General features: G+C 31.9%; 1 protein-coding gene across 2 annotated transcripts in view; it reads left to right on the plus strand.

Annotated features, from left to right (window-relative positions):
- Positions 1-17,610, plus strand: part of LOC140443488 (protein spitz-like) — a 692,772-nt gene that overhangs the window by 275,948 nt on the left and 399,214 nt on the right. For both annotated transcript variants that reach the window (XM_072534798.1, XM_072534799.1), the window contains exon 3: positions 16,201-16,296. In XM_072534798.1, coding sequence (XP_072390899.1) covers positions 16,201-16,296 — 96 coding nt within the window. The remainder of the gene's footprint in view (positions 1-16,200; positions 16,297-17,610) is intronic.

Raw genomic sequence — 17,610 nt, forward strand, 5'->3', positions numbered from 1 at the left:
ACGTTGCAAAAGACAGAGAAGCTTTTAAAAATGTGGTCGCCAACCTCCGCCAACCAAAAGAAGATGCCGTTAATATCTATTAAAAATAAAGTTGCACTAATTGTTGACCCTTGTAGAATTCCATTCTTTTGCAACCTAGATGATATCTCTTAATCTAGACGAACACTATATATTCTTTTGCCAATAAAATATTTTATGAAATATAATATGTTACTTTTTAAACTCCAGTGATGTAGATTTTCTAGAATTTCGTGTCTCCATACCGTATCATATGCTTTAGTAATATCCATAAACATTGCGATACTTGTTTGTTAATTTGCAAATCCTTCATTGATTTCAGATTCAAAGCCAATTAGGTTATCGGTAGTGCATCTGTGTTGATGGAAATCGATTTGTTCAGGAGCTAGTAGTTTATTTTGATCAAGGTACCAGAGAAGTTTACGGTTTATCATTTTTTCCATAATTTTATATTTGACATTTGTTTGGGATATTGGTCTATAAGTCTAATTTTGTTCTAGGTTTGTGTGGTTTTAGTAAAGGTATCATGTCAACAGGTAAAGCTTCATGTCAACTACTAGGAAATGCAATATTGGTCCATATATAATTATACAAATTTAGCAGATAGTCTTTGCTTTTATCCGATTTTTTTTGTAAAAAGATAGCCGGTATATTATCAGGCCCTGGAGATGTATTTGTTGAAGCTAGGCATCATTTAATTCAATTATGGTGAAGTTAAAGTTGATTGGATGGATTTCTTTTTCGCTAAAATCTAAAGTTACTTTTTCACTAATAAGTTTTGTTTCTAAGAACGTTTTTGTATAATTTTGGTCATTGGAATTGTTTTCGAACTGTGTTGCTAATACCTCAGCTATTTCTTTTCTATTAGTGATAACTTTATTGTCATGTGCTAAAAATGAGATAGATTGAGTATGTTTTTTGCCTGAGATTTTCCTGATGTTTTTCCTGACAAGAGAAGGTGACGTTGAACTGTTTATACTTGATACAAATTCTTTCCAAGACTGTGTTCTGCTGTTCTTCATAACATATCTTGCTTGTGCTCTCCGTTTTGTATACTAAATTAAATTTTGCTCTGTTCTGTTTCGTTTAAATTTGTTAAAAGAATTTTTATAAGACTTAATAGCGTCATTACATTCTTCGTTCCACCACGGTAAAGATGTAAATTTTAGTAACGGTTTGATCATACCTATATGTTGTGTTGCAGGGTTTGTAATTAACGATAATAATGTGTTTAAATCATTATCTCTGTCTGGAAATGATATTTCTTGTAGGTCTAAAAATTTCTTGTATAAATATTCTTACTTGAATTTATGTCTTAGGAACCTACGCAATCCATTATTGATGGATTATTTAGATATTCTAATTCCGTCAAACCAAAACGTATTAATAATTTGTAACCCTCTGTATATCTAACGAATAAAAAAATATTTTTTTCCACCGTGAAGATCTGTTTAAAAAAAATTAAAAAGCATTTATGGATGTACCACCTATCTTAAAGTTCCACATATATTTTTCCTGTGTTTTAATTTCAGAAAATCTTTAAAAATATCCAACAAAAGTTAAACAAAAAGTGTAAAAATTTCACTGCGCGGCAGTTGATGAATAAAAATGTCTATTTTTGTAATGACTTCCTCTTTCAATTTTGACTAATACGGGGTGAAACAACTGGATTAAAAAAATAAAATCATTACGTGTGAACTCTTTTATCAAAGCGTATCCAAGAACTTCATTAGTCTCAAGTTTTTATTTAGTTTACTAAGCAACTGCTTTAGACAGTTTACTTTTGTAATTCATTTCTACTTAACAAGAATTAATCACAATTTAAAATTGGAATTACTGTATTTGTAGTTTGACCCCAATCTCGAAAGCAATTTCTAAAATATTAGTTTCGAAAAATCTATTTTTTGTTGATAGATAAAAGTTGTTTAATTGTTTAATTTCAAAACTGCTTCCGATCGATGTTCTGATCTACATCTCGAAATATATATATATTTATATATATATATATATATATATATATATATATATATATATATATATATATATATATATATATATATATATATATATATGTTCGGATAAGTTTCCGCGGTCAGATAAATGAAAATTACTGAGTTCTCGGGAAGAACCGCGTTGAGAATTTAAAACTCGACATTTCGGCACCCATTTTGGAGCCATTATCAAGAGTGATACGGTTCGGTTCGAGTTCGGGGTCTCAATCTGCCTACTCCCCTCACTCGAGACGTACCAGTATCGTGTTCTATATTGCAAGAACTGTCTCTCGGCACTGAGGTCTCAATCTGCCTACTCCTCAGTGTCGAGTGACTCGACACTCGTCGAGTATATATATATATATATATATATATATATATATATATATATATATATATATACATATATATATATATATATATATATATATATATATATATATACAGATTTAACGAATTTAAAACGGAACATACAATTTAATATATGTCTGTTTGAACTGCATTTGAAATAGTGGAACAATAGAAAACTTGGACAAAAATAAATCCATACCCGGTGATAGACATTGTATAAAATATCGTTCAACTATCTGTCTCCTTTAAAGGAAAGAGGAGCTTGCCTAATAGTCGGAGAGATAGAGCCGAAATTTTGAACTGATCAGTAATATGACATTTCTCTATTGGAATATATTCATTGTAACTGGGTTAAGACTTTGCCTTACAGGCGGACGCCCCTCGTGGTACAGGGGGTGACTATACAGGGATGAAGTTGTAATTTTTTTCGGAAAAATTAACGATCGATAATATGGCTGAAAATTTGCCCAGAGTAAGATCTTGGTATAACTAGACGAAATCCCAAAGGGCGGACACGAGAGTGGATACATAAGGGGTGGCGGACAGGGATGAAATTGCAATTTTTTGGGGAAAAATTAACGATAAGTAATATGTGCGCCATTTTCATGGCTCATTATTTAGCCCCTAAAAACTCTAAATCCTAAAGAGCGGACAGCTGGGTTGGTACAGAGAGCCATAAGACGGGGTCAAATGTACCACTTGCCTGCGCATTTTAGGTCTCGGTAACAATTTTCAAACTGATTTTATTATATTTTTATATCGATTGATTTGAAAATTTGTATGCTCACTTCTGTTACTATTCTGAAAAGCGTCAAGTAGAGTTTTCCTCAAAATTGTCCAAAAAAAATTCCGTAAATGAAAATTTTCGTAATTTTTTGAGGTAAAATCTAATTTATAGAATCCTTTTAGAATTTTCTGTCAGTTATACCATGAATTTTTCCAAAAATTTTCAAACAATTTTTCCGATAAGAAAAAAAAAATTTAGAAAAACTTTAAAAATTTCGTCATTTTTCTCACTCTCACTGATGTCATCACATTCATCATCTTCGTTACTTTCACTTTCAATAATATCACATTCATTATCTGCTTCATTTTCAATCACTACTTCTCGAATTGATTCTGGCATCTGAGGTCCACTAAACCATTTGAATTTATATGTTTCATCTTCAAACATGTTCTTCAACAATCAATTCTGTTGGTACTTTTTTATGAGCATTTGTCCAAATAGTTGAAATATAATGGGCTCGCAGTAGATGTTGGTGTAATTCATCTTGACATGGTGGTAAGCTTGAAGCATCGAAATTTTTTAGTTTTTTTTTAAAGGCTCGTTCATATCATGCAACTTATACTGCCGGTTAAATAGTGAAAATCTGACATCGTTTACTTTTCTTTTTGGAATTGTTCTCATCAGTCCTGTTCCATATAAGTGACATATGAAAGTTTCAAAGGTTTCAAAAACTTCATTACAATCGAAGTCAGTTTCACCAAGTTGGATAAAAGCATCTTGATACTTATTACATTTAGCGCATGCGTCTAGAATTACTGATCTAAATGGAACGCGCATCATTATTATTTTAATATTTTAAAATAATAATGATGCAAAATTAATGTCCAAACAGAATTTGTAAAATTATAATTAACTAATGAAAAAAAAATTCAATCAATTTGAAAGTTAAAAAAAATATTGAAAATATCTAAGTACAAAGTAAATTTCAAAACTTAAAAAATTGATAATTCCACTATTAAATTGATTTTTATTAATAATTATTTGTAAAATGTTAAAGGAATTCTACAAATTGAATTTTACCTATTGATAAATAGAAATAATATATTTTGTATTTGATTATTAATGTAATAATAAATTAAATTTTTCTTATATCTGAACAACCATTATTTATGGAATATAAATTTAAAAACCTTTTTATTGTAATAAAAAATAAGTAAAATTACTATTTGTTATACCAAAAATATTTAATAGTTAACATTATAAAATTACTTTAATTTAATAAAATATCAAATATCAAACATTTATTCAATTAAAAATTAATTCGTAAAATATTTATATTTAAGAAAAAAATGTGATTTGTAAAGTAAATATGACTTTAGCTTGAAAAAAATCATTATCATAATATCATTTTAAAACTACAAAATATTCTATAAAAGATTCAGACGATGACGTAGAGTTTTATCAAATGTTTTAGAAAAGTTTTTCTAATTTTTTTTTCTTATCGGAAAAATCGTTTGAAAATTTTTGGAAAAAAATCATGGTATAACTTACAGAAAATCGAAAGGATTCTATAAATTAGATTTTACCTCAAAAAATTACGAAAATTTTCATTTACGGAAATTTTTTTGGAAAATTTTGAGGAAAACTCTACTTGACGCTTCTCAGAATAGTAACAGAACTCAGCATACAAATTTTTAAATCAATCGGTATAAAAATATCATAATAAAATCAGTTTGAAAATTGTTACCGAGACCTAAAATGCGCAGGCAAGTGGTACATGTGACCCCGTTTTATGGCTCTCTGTACCAACCCAGCTGTCCGCCCTTTTGGATTTAGAGTTTTTAGGGGCTAAATAATGAGCCATGAAAATGGCGGACATATTACTTATCGTTAATTTTTCTCCAAAAAATTTCAATTTCACCCCTGTCCGCCAGCCCTTATGTATCCATTCTCGTGTCCGCCCTTTGGGATTTCGTCTGGTTATACCAAGATCTTACTCTGGGCAAATCAAATTTTCAACCATATTATCGATCGTTAATTTTTCTGAAAAAAATTACAACTTCATCCCTGTATAGCCACCCCCTGTACCACGAGGGGCGTCCGCCTGTAAGGCAAAGTCTTAACCCAGTTACAATGAATATATTCCAATAGAGAAATGTCATATTACTGATCAGTTCAAAATTCCGGCTCTATCTCTTGGACTATAAGGAAGCGATAAGTGGTTTGACAGCATAATAACTGCTTGTGTAGTCTAGTTTTCACAGTGATTCGAGGCAACCTATTTGGGTGGAGTTTTGACTTGTTCTTGAATGAATTCAGAATCCAGCAGCCCGCTGAAGTATTGGATTTTTATAATATAATTATTTGACAACCTTTTGTTGGCCAACCACCTAGAGCGGAGTTGAGCCGAAATACATTGATTTCGTATGTTCCGTTTTAAATTCGTTCAATCTGTGTATATATATATATATATATATATATATATATATATATATATATATATATATATATATATATATATATATATATATATATTTTACAGGGTGTTTCAAAAAAGGTAACCCCGTGTCTAGGGTAGGTAAAAAACTGAAAAATAATTGGGGTTTGCTTAGTAAAAAATTTTTGTAACGCTATCCGTTTTCAAGATACAGGGCGTTGAAGAAAAAAAAAATTACGCATTTTTTACGATTTTGCCGAAACTACTGGCAACATTGTAATGAAATTTTATACGAATATGTTTTGGAAGCTGATACATCCCATGAATTTGTTTTTATATCTGATTCTCATAGAGGGCGCTAGTTACACGGATCGTACTAAGTATTAGTCAATATAACTTTTTTAAGAGTATAATTATTAATCAAAATTTCAAGTAAACTTAAACATCATTCAATTTTACACGAAAAAGGTACTCGATACTGTGTACCGTTTTCGAAATATTTTGACTTGAAAATTATGAAGTAATAATTGTCCTTTGACCATCAGGGTCTTCTCACTCTAATGCCACAAATTGGTTGCATTCCTCCTGTAGTGGTCCTTTTCCAAGTTAATATGCTCCTTTTCTAACTTGGCTGCACCGTACTGAAGACGACCAATAGTCAGAAATATGTATTTACGGTTGCCTTGTATCGATATACCATTTTTGGTTTTCTGTTTTGCGAGACATGCCATTATTTTTAACTTTTATTATTCACTCGCATTATCCTTTTCCATTTGTTTTAAACGTTTCAACGTTTGGCATTCCTTTCCCCAGGTAGCTGTAGCTTCCTCCTTGGTTGGTGTTAGATGTTACCCTGGAAACCATTAGGGTCTTCTAACTCTAATGCCACAAATTGGTTGCATTCCTCCTGTAGTGATCCTTTTCCAAGTTAATATGCTCCTTTTCTAACTTGGCTGTACCGTACTGAAGACGATCAATAGTCAGAAATACGTATATACGGTTGCCTTCCATCGATATACCATTTTTGTTTTTCTGTTTTGCGAGACAAGCCATTACTTTTTACTTTTATTATTCACTCGCATTATCCTTTTTCATTTTCTATATATATACAAGAAATACTGGATATTAGTGACTGTCGATATAAACAAACAACACAGTTTATTAGGGTTGCAGTCAGAAAGTTTGGCTGGGATGTTACAGAAACACTCTTTTGACTTTTGGTCTAGCTTTCGGAATTGTTTAATTCTCTTTTCAAGACACTGTAATTAGAAGAATGTGTAAATATTTACAATATATCACAAATTGTCAGTGCAACTTACTAGTCGTTGAGATTATTTATCTAAAGCTATGACACTCAACATTAATAACACACGTATAAAATATAACATGAAATAATGAACAAAATACATTTTAAAATTTAAAATTCAGTTAATGATAGTAAAAATTCGTGACATCGTTTAATGGTGTGTTTTAACTCACCCATAGAAAACAGAAAGAAAAAACAAAAATGGTATGAATAAAATGTAATTAGGCGTTCTTCATGTTTTATTAATGGAGGTAGTAATTTAAACCTGTCTTGATGGTATGCAACTTGTTTTGCATGCAGGTGTATTATGGTGTGTATATGTAAAAGTAAATCTTTATTTTATTTTTGATGTTTTGTCGGTAAATAACAATAAATGTTGCTCAATTTATCTATGTCAGACTTTTTATTTATACAAGACGTATTGGATTTTATGAAACACATTTCCAAGAAAACACGTTTTGACTGGTTTTTTTCTTTTGCCAAAATACAGGAATCCTCGAAATTAAATTCATATTTTAACGTTAATGCATGTTCTGTCAGCGCACATGCATTTATTTTTTTGGTTTTTATGTCGCTGCGATGTGAGATCACTCTACTGTGAAAATTACGAGATGATTCTCCGATATACACGTTTTTACAATTGGCACACGTTATAGAATAAACAAAAATTCGATGACTCCTGTATTGTCCTTTGTCCTTGTGTACAACTTCGATACCGTTTTCATATTCTTAGTTGCAATTTTTAAGCCACTAACATTTTTGAAAATGTTCATTAGCTTAGGTGTCAGAACTGGAATATAGGGTAGGCAACCATACCTTATATTAGATTGTGGTAGCTCTGATGTGTTGTGTGTCAATGTCAGTGTCAGTTGTCGGACCTCATTATTTTGAAAATTTTGGTTGTCAGAAAATTGCAAATGAAAAGGAGAACAAAAAATGAGTTTATTCAAAAGCCCTGTGGATAGGAGTTCTCTTGTAGCATAGATTCATGGCTAAAGGTGATTCATGGAAGATTATATAGAAAACTAGAAGATGATATGGATGATACTCAGTTTGGGTTCCGCAAGGGACTGGGAACGAGAGAGGCATTGTTTGCTTTTAATGCCCTCTCTCAAAGATGCTTAGATATGAACCTAGATGTTTATTCCTGTTTCATCGACTTCGAGAAGGCATTCGACAGGGTCCGACATGAAAAACTAATAGAAGTACTGAGAAAAAAAGATATAGACAGACGAGACTTACGAATCATTATCAATCTGTATTGGAATCAAAAGGCCAATATAAAGATAGAAGAACAAAAGTCCGAAAATATAGATATAAAGAGAGGAGTAAGACAGGGCTGTGTTCTGTCACCATTACTGTTTAACGTGTACAGTGAAGCCATATTCCAGGAAGCGATAGCGGATCTGGGTGATGGAATCTCTGTAAACGGAAGAATAGTAAATAACATAAGATTCGCTGATGATACCGTTATAATGGCAGACACCCTGGAATCGCTACAAGAATTGGTAAATAGAATTAACGATTATTGCATTAGATACGGACTAAAAATAAATAAGAGAAAAACTAAATTTATGATTGTCACAAAAATGCAACATGGAAATGAAAGATTTATAATAGAGCAAACCCAAATAGAAAAAGTAGAGACATACAAATATCTGGGAACCTGGGTTGATGACAAAAATGACCAAAGCAGAGAAATCAAAGTCCTAATTGAAACTGCAAGGCAAGCATTTGTGAAAATGAAGATAATGCTTACCAACAGAGACCTTCAGTTGCATCTCAGATTGAGGGCTCTAAGATGTTACATATTTTCTATCTTGCTAGACGGAATGGAAGCTTGGACATTGAAGAAACAACACATAAGAAAAATAGAACCGTTCGAAATGTGGTGTTACAGAAAAATATTAAAATTCAGTGGGTTCAAAGGATTACCAATGCTGAGGTACTACGAAGTCTAAATAAGGAGTTAGAAATTATGAACAGTATAAAAAGAAGAAAACTAGAGTATTTGGGTTACATAACCAGAGGAGAAAAATATGAGCTGCTGAGAATTATTATGCAAGGAAGGACCCAAGGAAGAAGAAGCATAGGAAGAAGACGCATCTCCTGGCTGAGGAACCTTAGAGAATGGTTTTTTTCAGAGCAGCAGCCAACAAAGTGACCATAGCCGTTATGATATCCAACCTCCGATAGGAGATGGAACTTTAAGAAAAAAATGTAGTATAGATCTCAACTTTTTTAGTCCCTTGTCCCCGAACTCGATGTGTGATAAGTTGATAACCCTAGTTTTAAGGGCCAAAACCAAATTTGTTTTCATCTTAGATGGATGTTGAGAATAAAAGTTTATGAAACGGTTACTGAAACTAGGTTTAGGATACCACTCCGTCCTTAGCATGCTATCACTGCCACGATGTATAAGCATGTCTAAAAAAGGAATCATATTATCAGCCTCTCTCTCAACCGTAAACTTTAGGTGTTCACACTGGGCGTTAAAGGTGTTTAAAACATCAGTTACTTTGTTTTCAGGGACCGATAAGATCAAATCATCTACATATCGTTTGATAAAAGGTATGTGAAAAGGTATCTTTTCTTTACACGTTCTTGTAAGATCATCCAAAACAAAGTTACATAGTATGGGGGATATTTTGCTGCCCATTGGAGTGCCAAAGATTTATTTAAAAAAATTACCATTGAACAAAAAGATGTTGGAGTCAAAAATGAATGTTAAAATGCTTATGAAATCATCTAAACTGATCTCCGGTATGCGGAGAGATGCTGTTCCAGTTATTTTTGATGCTGTTGAGAATAGCATCTAGTGGTAGGTTTGTAAATAGTGACACAACATCTAAACTAATCAATATATAATTATTCGGAACTTTAACATTATTAATGAAGTTACTAAACGTGAAAGAATCTCTAATATAGAATTCATTAGATTCGTTCTAGGAAATTGTATCTGTAATTGTGTGTAGCAAGTTTACTATTAGGAGCATCAATGGAAGAGACAATAGGCCTAATTGAAAGAGTGGGTGAACTTTAGCTTGTGAACACACCATTAAACGATGTCACGAAGTCTTACTATCGTTAACTAAATTTTAAATTTTAAAATGTATTTCGTTCATTATTTTATATGTTATATTTTATATGTGTGTTATTAATGTTGAGTGTCATAGCTTTATATAAATAATCTCAACGACTAGTAAGTTGCATTGACAATTTGTGATAACAACATGTGATTTTTTGAGTTTTAGTTTAGTGAAATATTTATTTAAAAGGTTGTTGCCTTTGTGGGCCACTGTTATGTTATGTTTGGCTAAACAATTTGTCAACTGTTCGGATAAAATGTTTTTCGTTCGGATAAAATGTTAAAACTTCGGGACAAATGTTTTTAATTTGTTTGTGAAACAAGTTTTAAATTTACTTATTACTGACACTGTTACCTCATTAAAAAAGCTGAACTGTCAACTCATTAAAAATGAATCAAATTTAATTAATATACTACCACCAGATACTTTTAAAAAATTTAAGAATATGTGTTTAAAACAAAGTGAATATATTTTTAACAAAACTAAAACTAGTAACACCAAAAAGATTAATAAATTACTTTTGAAATCAAATGATACTGAAAATAAATTGGAGAGGTCATGGGTCGAAAATTTAACTAACGTCGAAATACCTAACGCCGTACAGGAGATTTTAAGTTTAGGAGACAACTTTGCAGTTCCTATTCTTAATAAAAACGAAATTCCTGTATCTGATATTATGTTCGATTGAAAATTCAATTTCTAATTTAAATGCAAATTCACATCAAATAAGAACAAATGGCTGTAATATTTTAACCAATTTTAGAAACAAAAATAAATATTCATTTGAAAATAAAGCATTACATAAAAAAATTCAAAAGCTTTTTTGAGGGAAAATCCTAATCTAGTTGTACTGAAGCCTGATAAAACCAACAAAACCGTTATTATGGAATCTAATGATTACGACAATAAAATGAATGATCTTTTAAAAGAGGAAACTATATATCATAAACTTAGAAATTATCCTACCAACATTTTCCAAAAAAGAAATAATGCTCTTATTGACAGATGGGACAAAAATGGTTATATATCACCAAATACAGCAAAATCACTTAAGCTACACAACGCTATTCCACCAAAAATTTATGGTTTACCTAAAACATACAAGGAGAATATACCTCTACGTCCTATCGTTTCCTGCATTCAATATCCCTTCGAAAATCTTTCAAAGTTCTTGAAAAACATTATCTCTAATGTCACAAATAAAAATCCTTATTAAGTATATTAAAGATTCCAATGACCTTATTTCTAAAATTAAAAACATTCACGTAACAGATAACTATAAATTAATATCTTTAGATGTCATTTCACTATACACTAACATCCCAATAAAACTTGCCACTGACATCATTAAAAAGAAGTGGAATGACATAAAAGAGTACACCAACATCCCATTGCAAGAATTCCAATCATCTGTAGAGTTAACATTAAACTCAACATACTTTTTATATAAGGACGAAATATACCAACAAATGGATGGATGTGCAATGGGTGCAAGTATTTCTAGTGTCATTGCTCAACTGGTTCTGGAAGACTTAGAAGAATCTGTCACGAGTGATTTAGATTTTAATGTACCATTCTTCTACCGCTATATGGATGACTGTATCTGTGCTATTTCAACAAATAAAATGACCGTCATTTTAGATAAATTCAACAGTTACCATCCAAAACTAAAATTTACTATAGAAATTGAACAAAATAATAAAATAAATTTTCTGGATATCATCTTACATCGCATTAATAATACAGTTAAAACCATGTGGTTTACAAAAGAAACATGGTCTTCACGATATCTCAACTACAATTCTCATCATCCATTCTCCCATAAGAAATCTGTAATTATAAGTCTTGCCGATAAATCTATACAACTAACAGACCCAGAATACAGACCAACTGCAATAAAAAAAGCAAAAAATGCCTCTCTAAAGAATCTATATCCCGAACATCTAATCGAAACTATTTTCAAATCAAGACTTAATAAATTTTACAACAACACAAATAACAATAAACCCAACAGTATCAAAACTACTTACACAACTCTTCCATATATAAAATGTTTATCCGAACAATTGACAAATCTTTTTGTCAAACATAACATAACAGTGGCCCACAAAGGCAACAACCTTTTAAATAAATATTTCACTAAACTAAAAACACAAACTCCAAAACTCAAAAAATCACATGTTGTTTACGAGATACCATGTATTAACTGTGAAGCTGTCTATATCGGGCAAACTAGTCAACTGCTTTAATCCAGAATTCGTTCTCACAAATATGACAAGAACAATGTCATTTGTTTTCACGTTCAGAGCGACTGTGAATAGTTGTCTCCGAAGAGCCCTATCAGGGCGAAATACGTATAAGCGAATACACAGACGCACTGTACGTGACATCAAATCTTAACTGTCTTTCCCTTTTTATTCCGATATACTCTGTACGAGTACTAGAAACCAATTCTCTAAGAATTTTAGCTTAGTTGAGGAGATATGTTGTGGAATGCAATTTTTAGATTCCCCATGCCTCTAATAACATCTTTATGAACGTCTGTTTTGCCTTGCAATTCTTAGAAGGCACAGATTAAGGCAAAAATTTGAATTTGGTTTCGAAAACTAGTTTACGGATTTTTCTTTTAGTTTTTTGACAGGCTCTATACATTTTTTCCAGTTATCTGCTGTAATATAATTATATTCGGTCTTAACATTAAATCTACAACAGTCGAAAATGATTTAGGAGAATTATTATTTTTCATTACATTACTTTTTAATTGGGACCACAACAATTCTATTGGATTCAGTACACAATAGTAAGGAGGTAATCTTAATACTTTATGGCCATAATTCTCAGCTAGCCTGTCGATAACATAATTTTTGTCAAATTAATTTTAATAGTTCTATAAGTTGTTTTTTTTGTGTAAGAATCCATTAAATATGTTTCATGTTTTGATAAAAATTCTTGAATTTCAGCTTTGTTTGAATTAGTTTTTGGAATTTTGCTTTTTAGTCTACAATGATACGGAGCATTATCCAAAATAATAACGCTATTTCTTTTTAATTTACTTAGTAATTGCTGCTCAAACTACTTTTCAAACAAAGTACTGTCCATATCTTGATCATAATCACTTACACCCCAAGCAGAGAGTAATAAAGCATCTTCTACCCATCATTATTGTCCCCCACAATGTAAAATACAGATTCTCTTCTCTCTAGAAGGAGTAACATTGGTGACGCAATTTTTACTACCATCGGTTCAACATTTTTTAACTATATCGTGGGTGTTGAACCAAGTTTCATTCAAATAATACAAGTTCTCCCCTTCATTCCCAAAAGACCTTAGACTCTCCAAATAATCGAACCTCAACTTTATTAAACGGCTGGATTTCATAATTGCCTGCCGTTTATTCACTGTTTTAAACATAAAACCATTAGATTTTAAAAACCTCCAAAAAGTAGTTTTATGACACTCGGGGATTATTTCTTTGTTTCTTCTTCTTCTTTAAGTTCCATCCTCTATCGAAATTTGGAAATCATCATGGCTATGCGGACTCTGTTGGCTGCCGCTCTAAAAAGTTCTCCACTACTGCATTCAAACCATTCCCTTAAGTTCTTAAGCCAGGATATTCTTTGCCCTCTTATCACATGTCTTAAGTACTCAAGTTTTCGTCTTTTGATAGTTAATATTATTTCCGCCTCATTTCCTATCCTTTTAGTTACTTCCACATTTGACATTCTTTGAATCCATGATATTCGTAGGATTCTTCTGTAACACCAAAATTCAAAGGCGGCCAACTTATTCAGATGGACTTGTTTTAGTGTCCACGCTTCCAAGCAATAAAGAAGAGCAGAGAACACGTAACATCGAAGCATTCTCAGGCGTAGTTCTAACCTTATATCCCGACAACAAAGAAACTTTTTAAGTTTAATGAATGACGCACGTGCTATTTCAATGCGTGTCCTAATTTCTTTTGTTTGGTCTACATCTGATGTTATCCATGTTCCTAAGTATTTATAGTTATTAACACTTTCGCACATTATTAACTCGTTGTTTCTAGATTCACTCAAAAGTTTATTTAAAGTTGGTAAGTTATTCACTGAATACATTTGATATATTGTTTCCCTTATAGCTGATAATGAAAATTCGGTAATACTTGATGGGCACCAGAATCCTTTCTTTTCTTTCGCAACACAAGACCGTCTTTTATAAGTTCGTACACAGTGGGTCGTGGCACTTGTGTGTGTCAAAAAACCCGTCTTTTTGATCGCTTCTGATTTAACGATCGTCGAAAGAAACCTACGAAAAAATATGCAATTTTACTTTTTAAGGAATTCTGCTCGGAATCTGTGTTTTTTATGAATTAATTAATCGGTAAATATGATTAACCTTCCTATTACCGGGTGGGGCGAATTCTCGTCCCAGGTAAAACGTTTTTATTAATATCTAATTAAGTTTAGTTAATCTCTTTGACGGTTTAGGACATCGGTAGTTGATGTATTAAGAGCACAAAGAAGTAGTAAAATCCAAAACCGCGAACATGTATGCGGAAATGTATGTGGGGCGAGAATTCGCCCCACGTGGTATCGACTGTTTTCACGTTCTGCAAATCTGATTTTATCAGTTTAGATGAAAGTTTTGGAAAAGGGTTACTAATGACTAGTAATTACTTGCCATGATGTGCAGTAATGTGTTTCCTTTATCTTTGAAATTCCATTCTTGCTATTATACAGTGGGCATCACTGCCAGATTCTTCGAAGCATCACTTTCTAGTTGGGATTGTCTCTAAGAGTTTGTAAAGTGCAATTAGCCCTAGTAACGTCTGAGATCTGATAACTGCTATAACAACCTGTTTATGTGATGATTCTCTGAATGTGACTGTCTTCTGTCTTTGATTTTTAATTTGTTGAATTGGTACTAAACAAAGTATACAGACAATAAAGAGTTAAAAAAATGGTAAGAATAATGAGATACATAGAATCCTTGCTCTTAAAAGTGAACCAAATTACTGGGGCGAGAAGTCGCCCCACCTGGTACTGGTCGTTTTAAAATTCACCCGGTATTAGGAAGGTTAATTAAAGAGTATTTTTAGCGAGTACTTACCGTTAAGTAATTTGATTTGCATCATGTGTGAGATGAATATAACCAGAACGTTTTTTCAAGTTCAGACTCGTCTTCACTTCCTGAAATAGTGGCAGGAATGTACAGGACATTGTCACTAATCATTTCTATATCACTCCTATTTATAGTTATTACACTGACTTTTGTTCTAAATGAACGACAAAAGAAAAATGAAGTTCTTTTCAAATAGACTTTCTTATCACAGATGCCCATTTAGTGATAATTTGATATTAAGTAAACATTATCCTTTTACCTGAATAAAATTCCAAGAAATTTTCTAATCTCTTATAAACACTGACTTTACGTACCTAGAAATTTGTAATTCTGAATTCTGCAATTAGTAATCTAAAGTACAAATGCAATTAACTGATTAAATTTAAATAGGTACACAAAATTATGCTTAAAATTTTATTACCAATCGTTAACAACTCAAAATTGAACTACGTACCTGGTTACACTACTTTGTATCATTTAGTAAAGTACCTTTAAACTTTAGATAGAATTTAAAATTGAACCTAATGTAACGAAAGACTAGCGGTGACTATTCGTTACGTCATTAAGGGAATACAGTCATGTTGTGCTTGATATCGGCCCAGTCCCTTATTATCGGCCCCAGGTTTTTTTCTTCTTCACACAAAATTCTTCTCTTCTGTAAGAGGAATACTATGAAAAAGATTTTTTACCTCAAATGAAATTAATCTGGAAATGTTAGATCTGGAACTGAAAATGTATTTTATTAATTAGTTCTATAGTATTAGTTACGATATATTTAGGTAAAAATTTAGTGTGTTCTAATATAATCTCTAACAGTTTTTTTGAAATTTTATATGACGGAGCTGTATAAAAAGACCACAGTTCTTATTAGCTAATCAGGTTTGTGTAGTTTAATAAAAGAGTATAAGTTAGGAGGTTGTAGGCTCATAATATTGAGGTATTTCTATTCTATTGAAAATATTGATTTTGAATTTTCTAACGCCAGTTTAATTTGTTTTTGATACTTTTCGTGGGATCTTTGTTTGTTGTTGTGTTTATTGTGATTATTCTTAGATCTTGCAATGTCGTATGAGATCCAATAAAAACGAAACATGTCGTAGTGTAAACGACGGCAGACTGTCTTAGAATATAATTTTTGTTATCAATTCTGATTTGTAACATTTTCTTATTTTTTTTTATAGGTCGAAGACGACTGCATTTATATCATCACAAATATCCACCTCCTTGGGCCTTCCTGTTATTATTAGTTATAGTATCTTCATTAATTAGTATAGTCGGTAAGTGATTTTCAAATACAATAGCAGTACAGGTATAATCTTACTTATTAATATTTCATATGATGAAACTAATAAATTCATTATAAACTCAATCAATCGATTTATTATAATTATAACGGGCAAAATTATGTATATTCTTCATAAACTGACAGTGATAGAAGAAAATAACCTGTTTGATACACTTCTCATTCGCTACTCAACCTCCCTCTCTCTCTCTCTCTCTCTCTCTCTCTCCCTCTCTCTCTCCCCTTATTAAATTATTAAAAATTAAGAATTTTTAACGTTTCTTCTTCTTCTTCGTTTTTTTTGGGTACCCATTGTATAATCATTTACCCAGTACATGTAAGGTTATGCTCGTCTTGCTCTAGGCAATGCACAACCAGGGATAAATTTTGTTTACTACTGATTGACAGCTGGGTGATACTTGAATGATGCGTAAACTTTTATATGTAAACAAGTAAAAAATATTTTATAGATCTATGTATTTGAAAGAATTTGATAAATTTATTAATTATTTTTATAACTTTTATCATAGGGTTTGTATAGAGTACTATGTAAAGATATTGGACTGTCTATTCCTGCTTTTAATAATTCTGTATTGTTTATGGGACATTCAAAGACGATGTGAGTCACTGTTCCAATGGTTCCACATTCACATATCGGTGTTTCTGTTTGACCTATTTTGTAGAGATGGCAAGAAGTTTTACAATGTCCACTACGTAAACGATTAATATTTGTTATAGTATTCGTGCTCATCATCATATGGTACTCTTAATTCTCTCCCAATATTCGCAAACTTATCTGCTACCTCCATTAACTTTAATCTCCTGATGTCCAGGTACGCATTCTATTTTTATTGAGAATCCCATATTATTAGCGTCTACCAATAGTTTTTTGGTTATTATGGTTACATAATCCATTTGGTCCCATTTCGGACTAGAAATTTTGGGTAAAGCACTTTTTGAATCCCCAAAGATAACTGCTTTCATGATATCCTTCTCAATGCAGACAGAGATAGATTCTCGACGCGTTGAGTTGAGAATATCTGACCTTGGGGACAGGTGAGTTGAACGTGTCCCAAATCCTTCCGAACCCAGTCAATCTGGCGCGTTGAGCTAGATTGACAATCCTTCCTCTAGCTGCGTCAATCTGGTGCGTTGAACGATATTGGTGTGTTCTTTCTATCTGGTGCGTTGAACTAGATAGACATCCTTATCCCTGTCCAAGTACTCGTTCTGCGTTGAGGTGCGAGTACGACCTCAATTCCTCGATCGCCGTATCTTAGTTTACCATATCGAATATCGTCACACCCAT

This window comes from Diabrotica undecimpunctata, chromosome 6, assembly GCF_040954645.1.
Source record: "Diabrotica undecimpunctata isolate CICGRU chromosome 6, icDiaUnde3, whole genome shotgun sequence".
Lineage (NCBI taxonomy): Eukaryota > Metazoa > Arthropoda > Insecta > Coleoptera > Chrysomelidae > Diabrotica > Diabrotica undecimpunctata.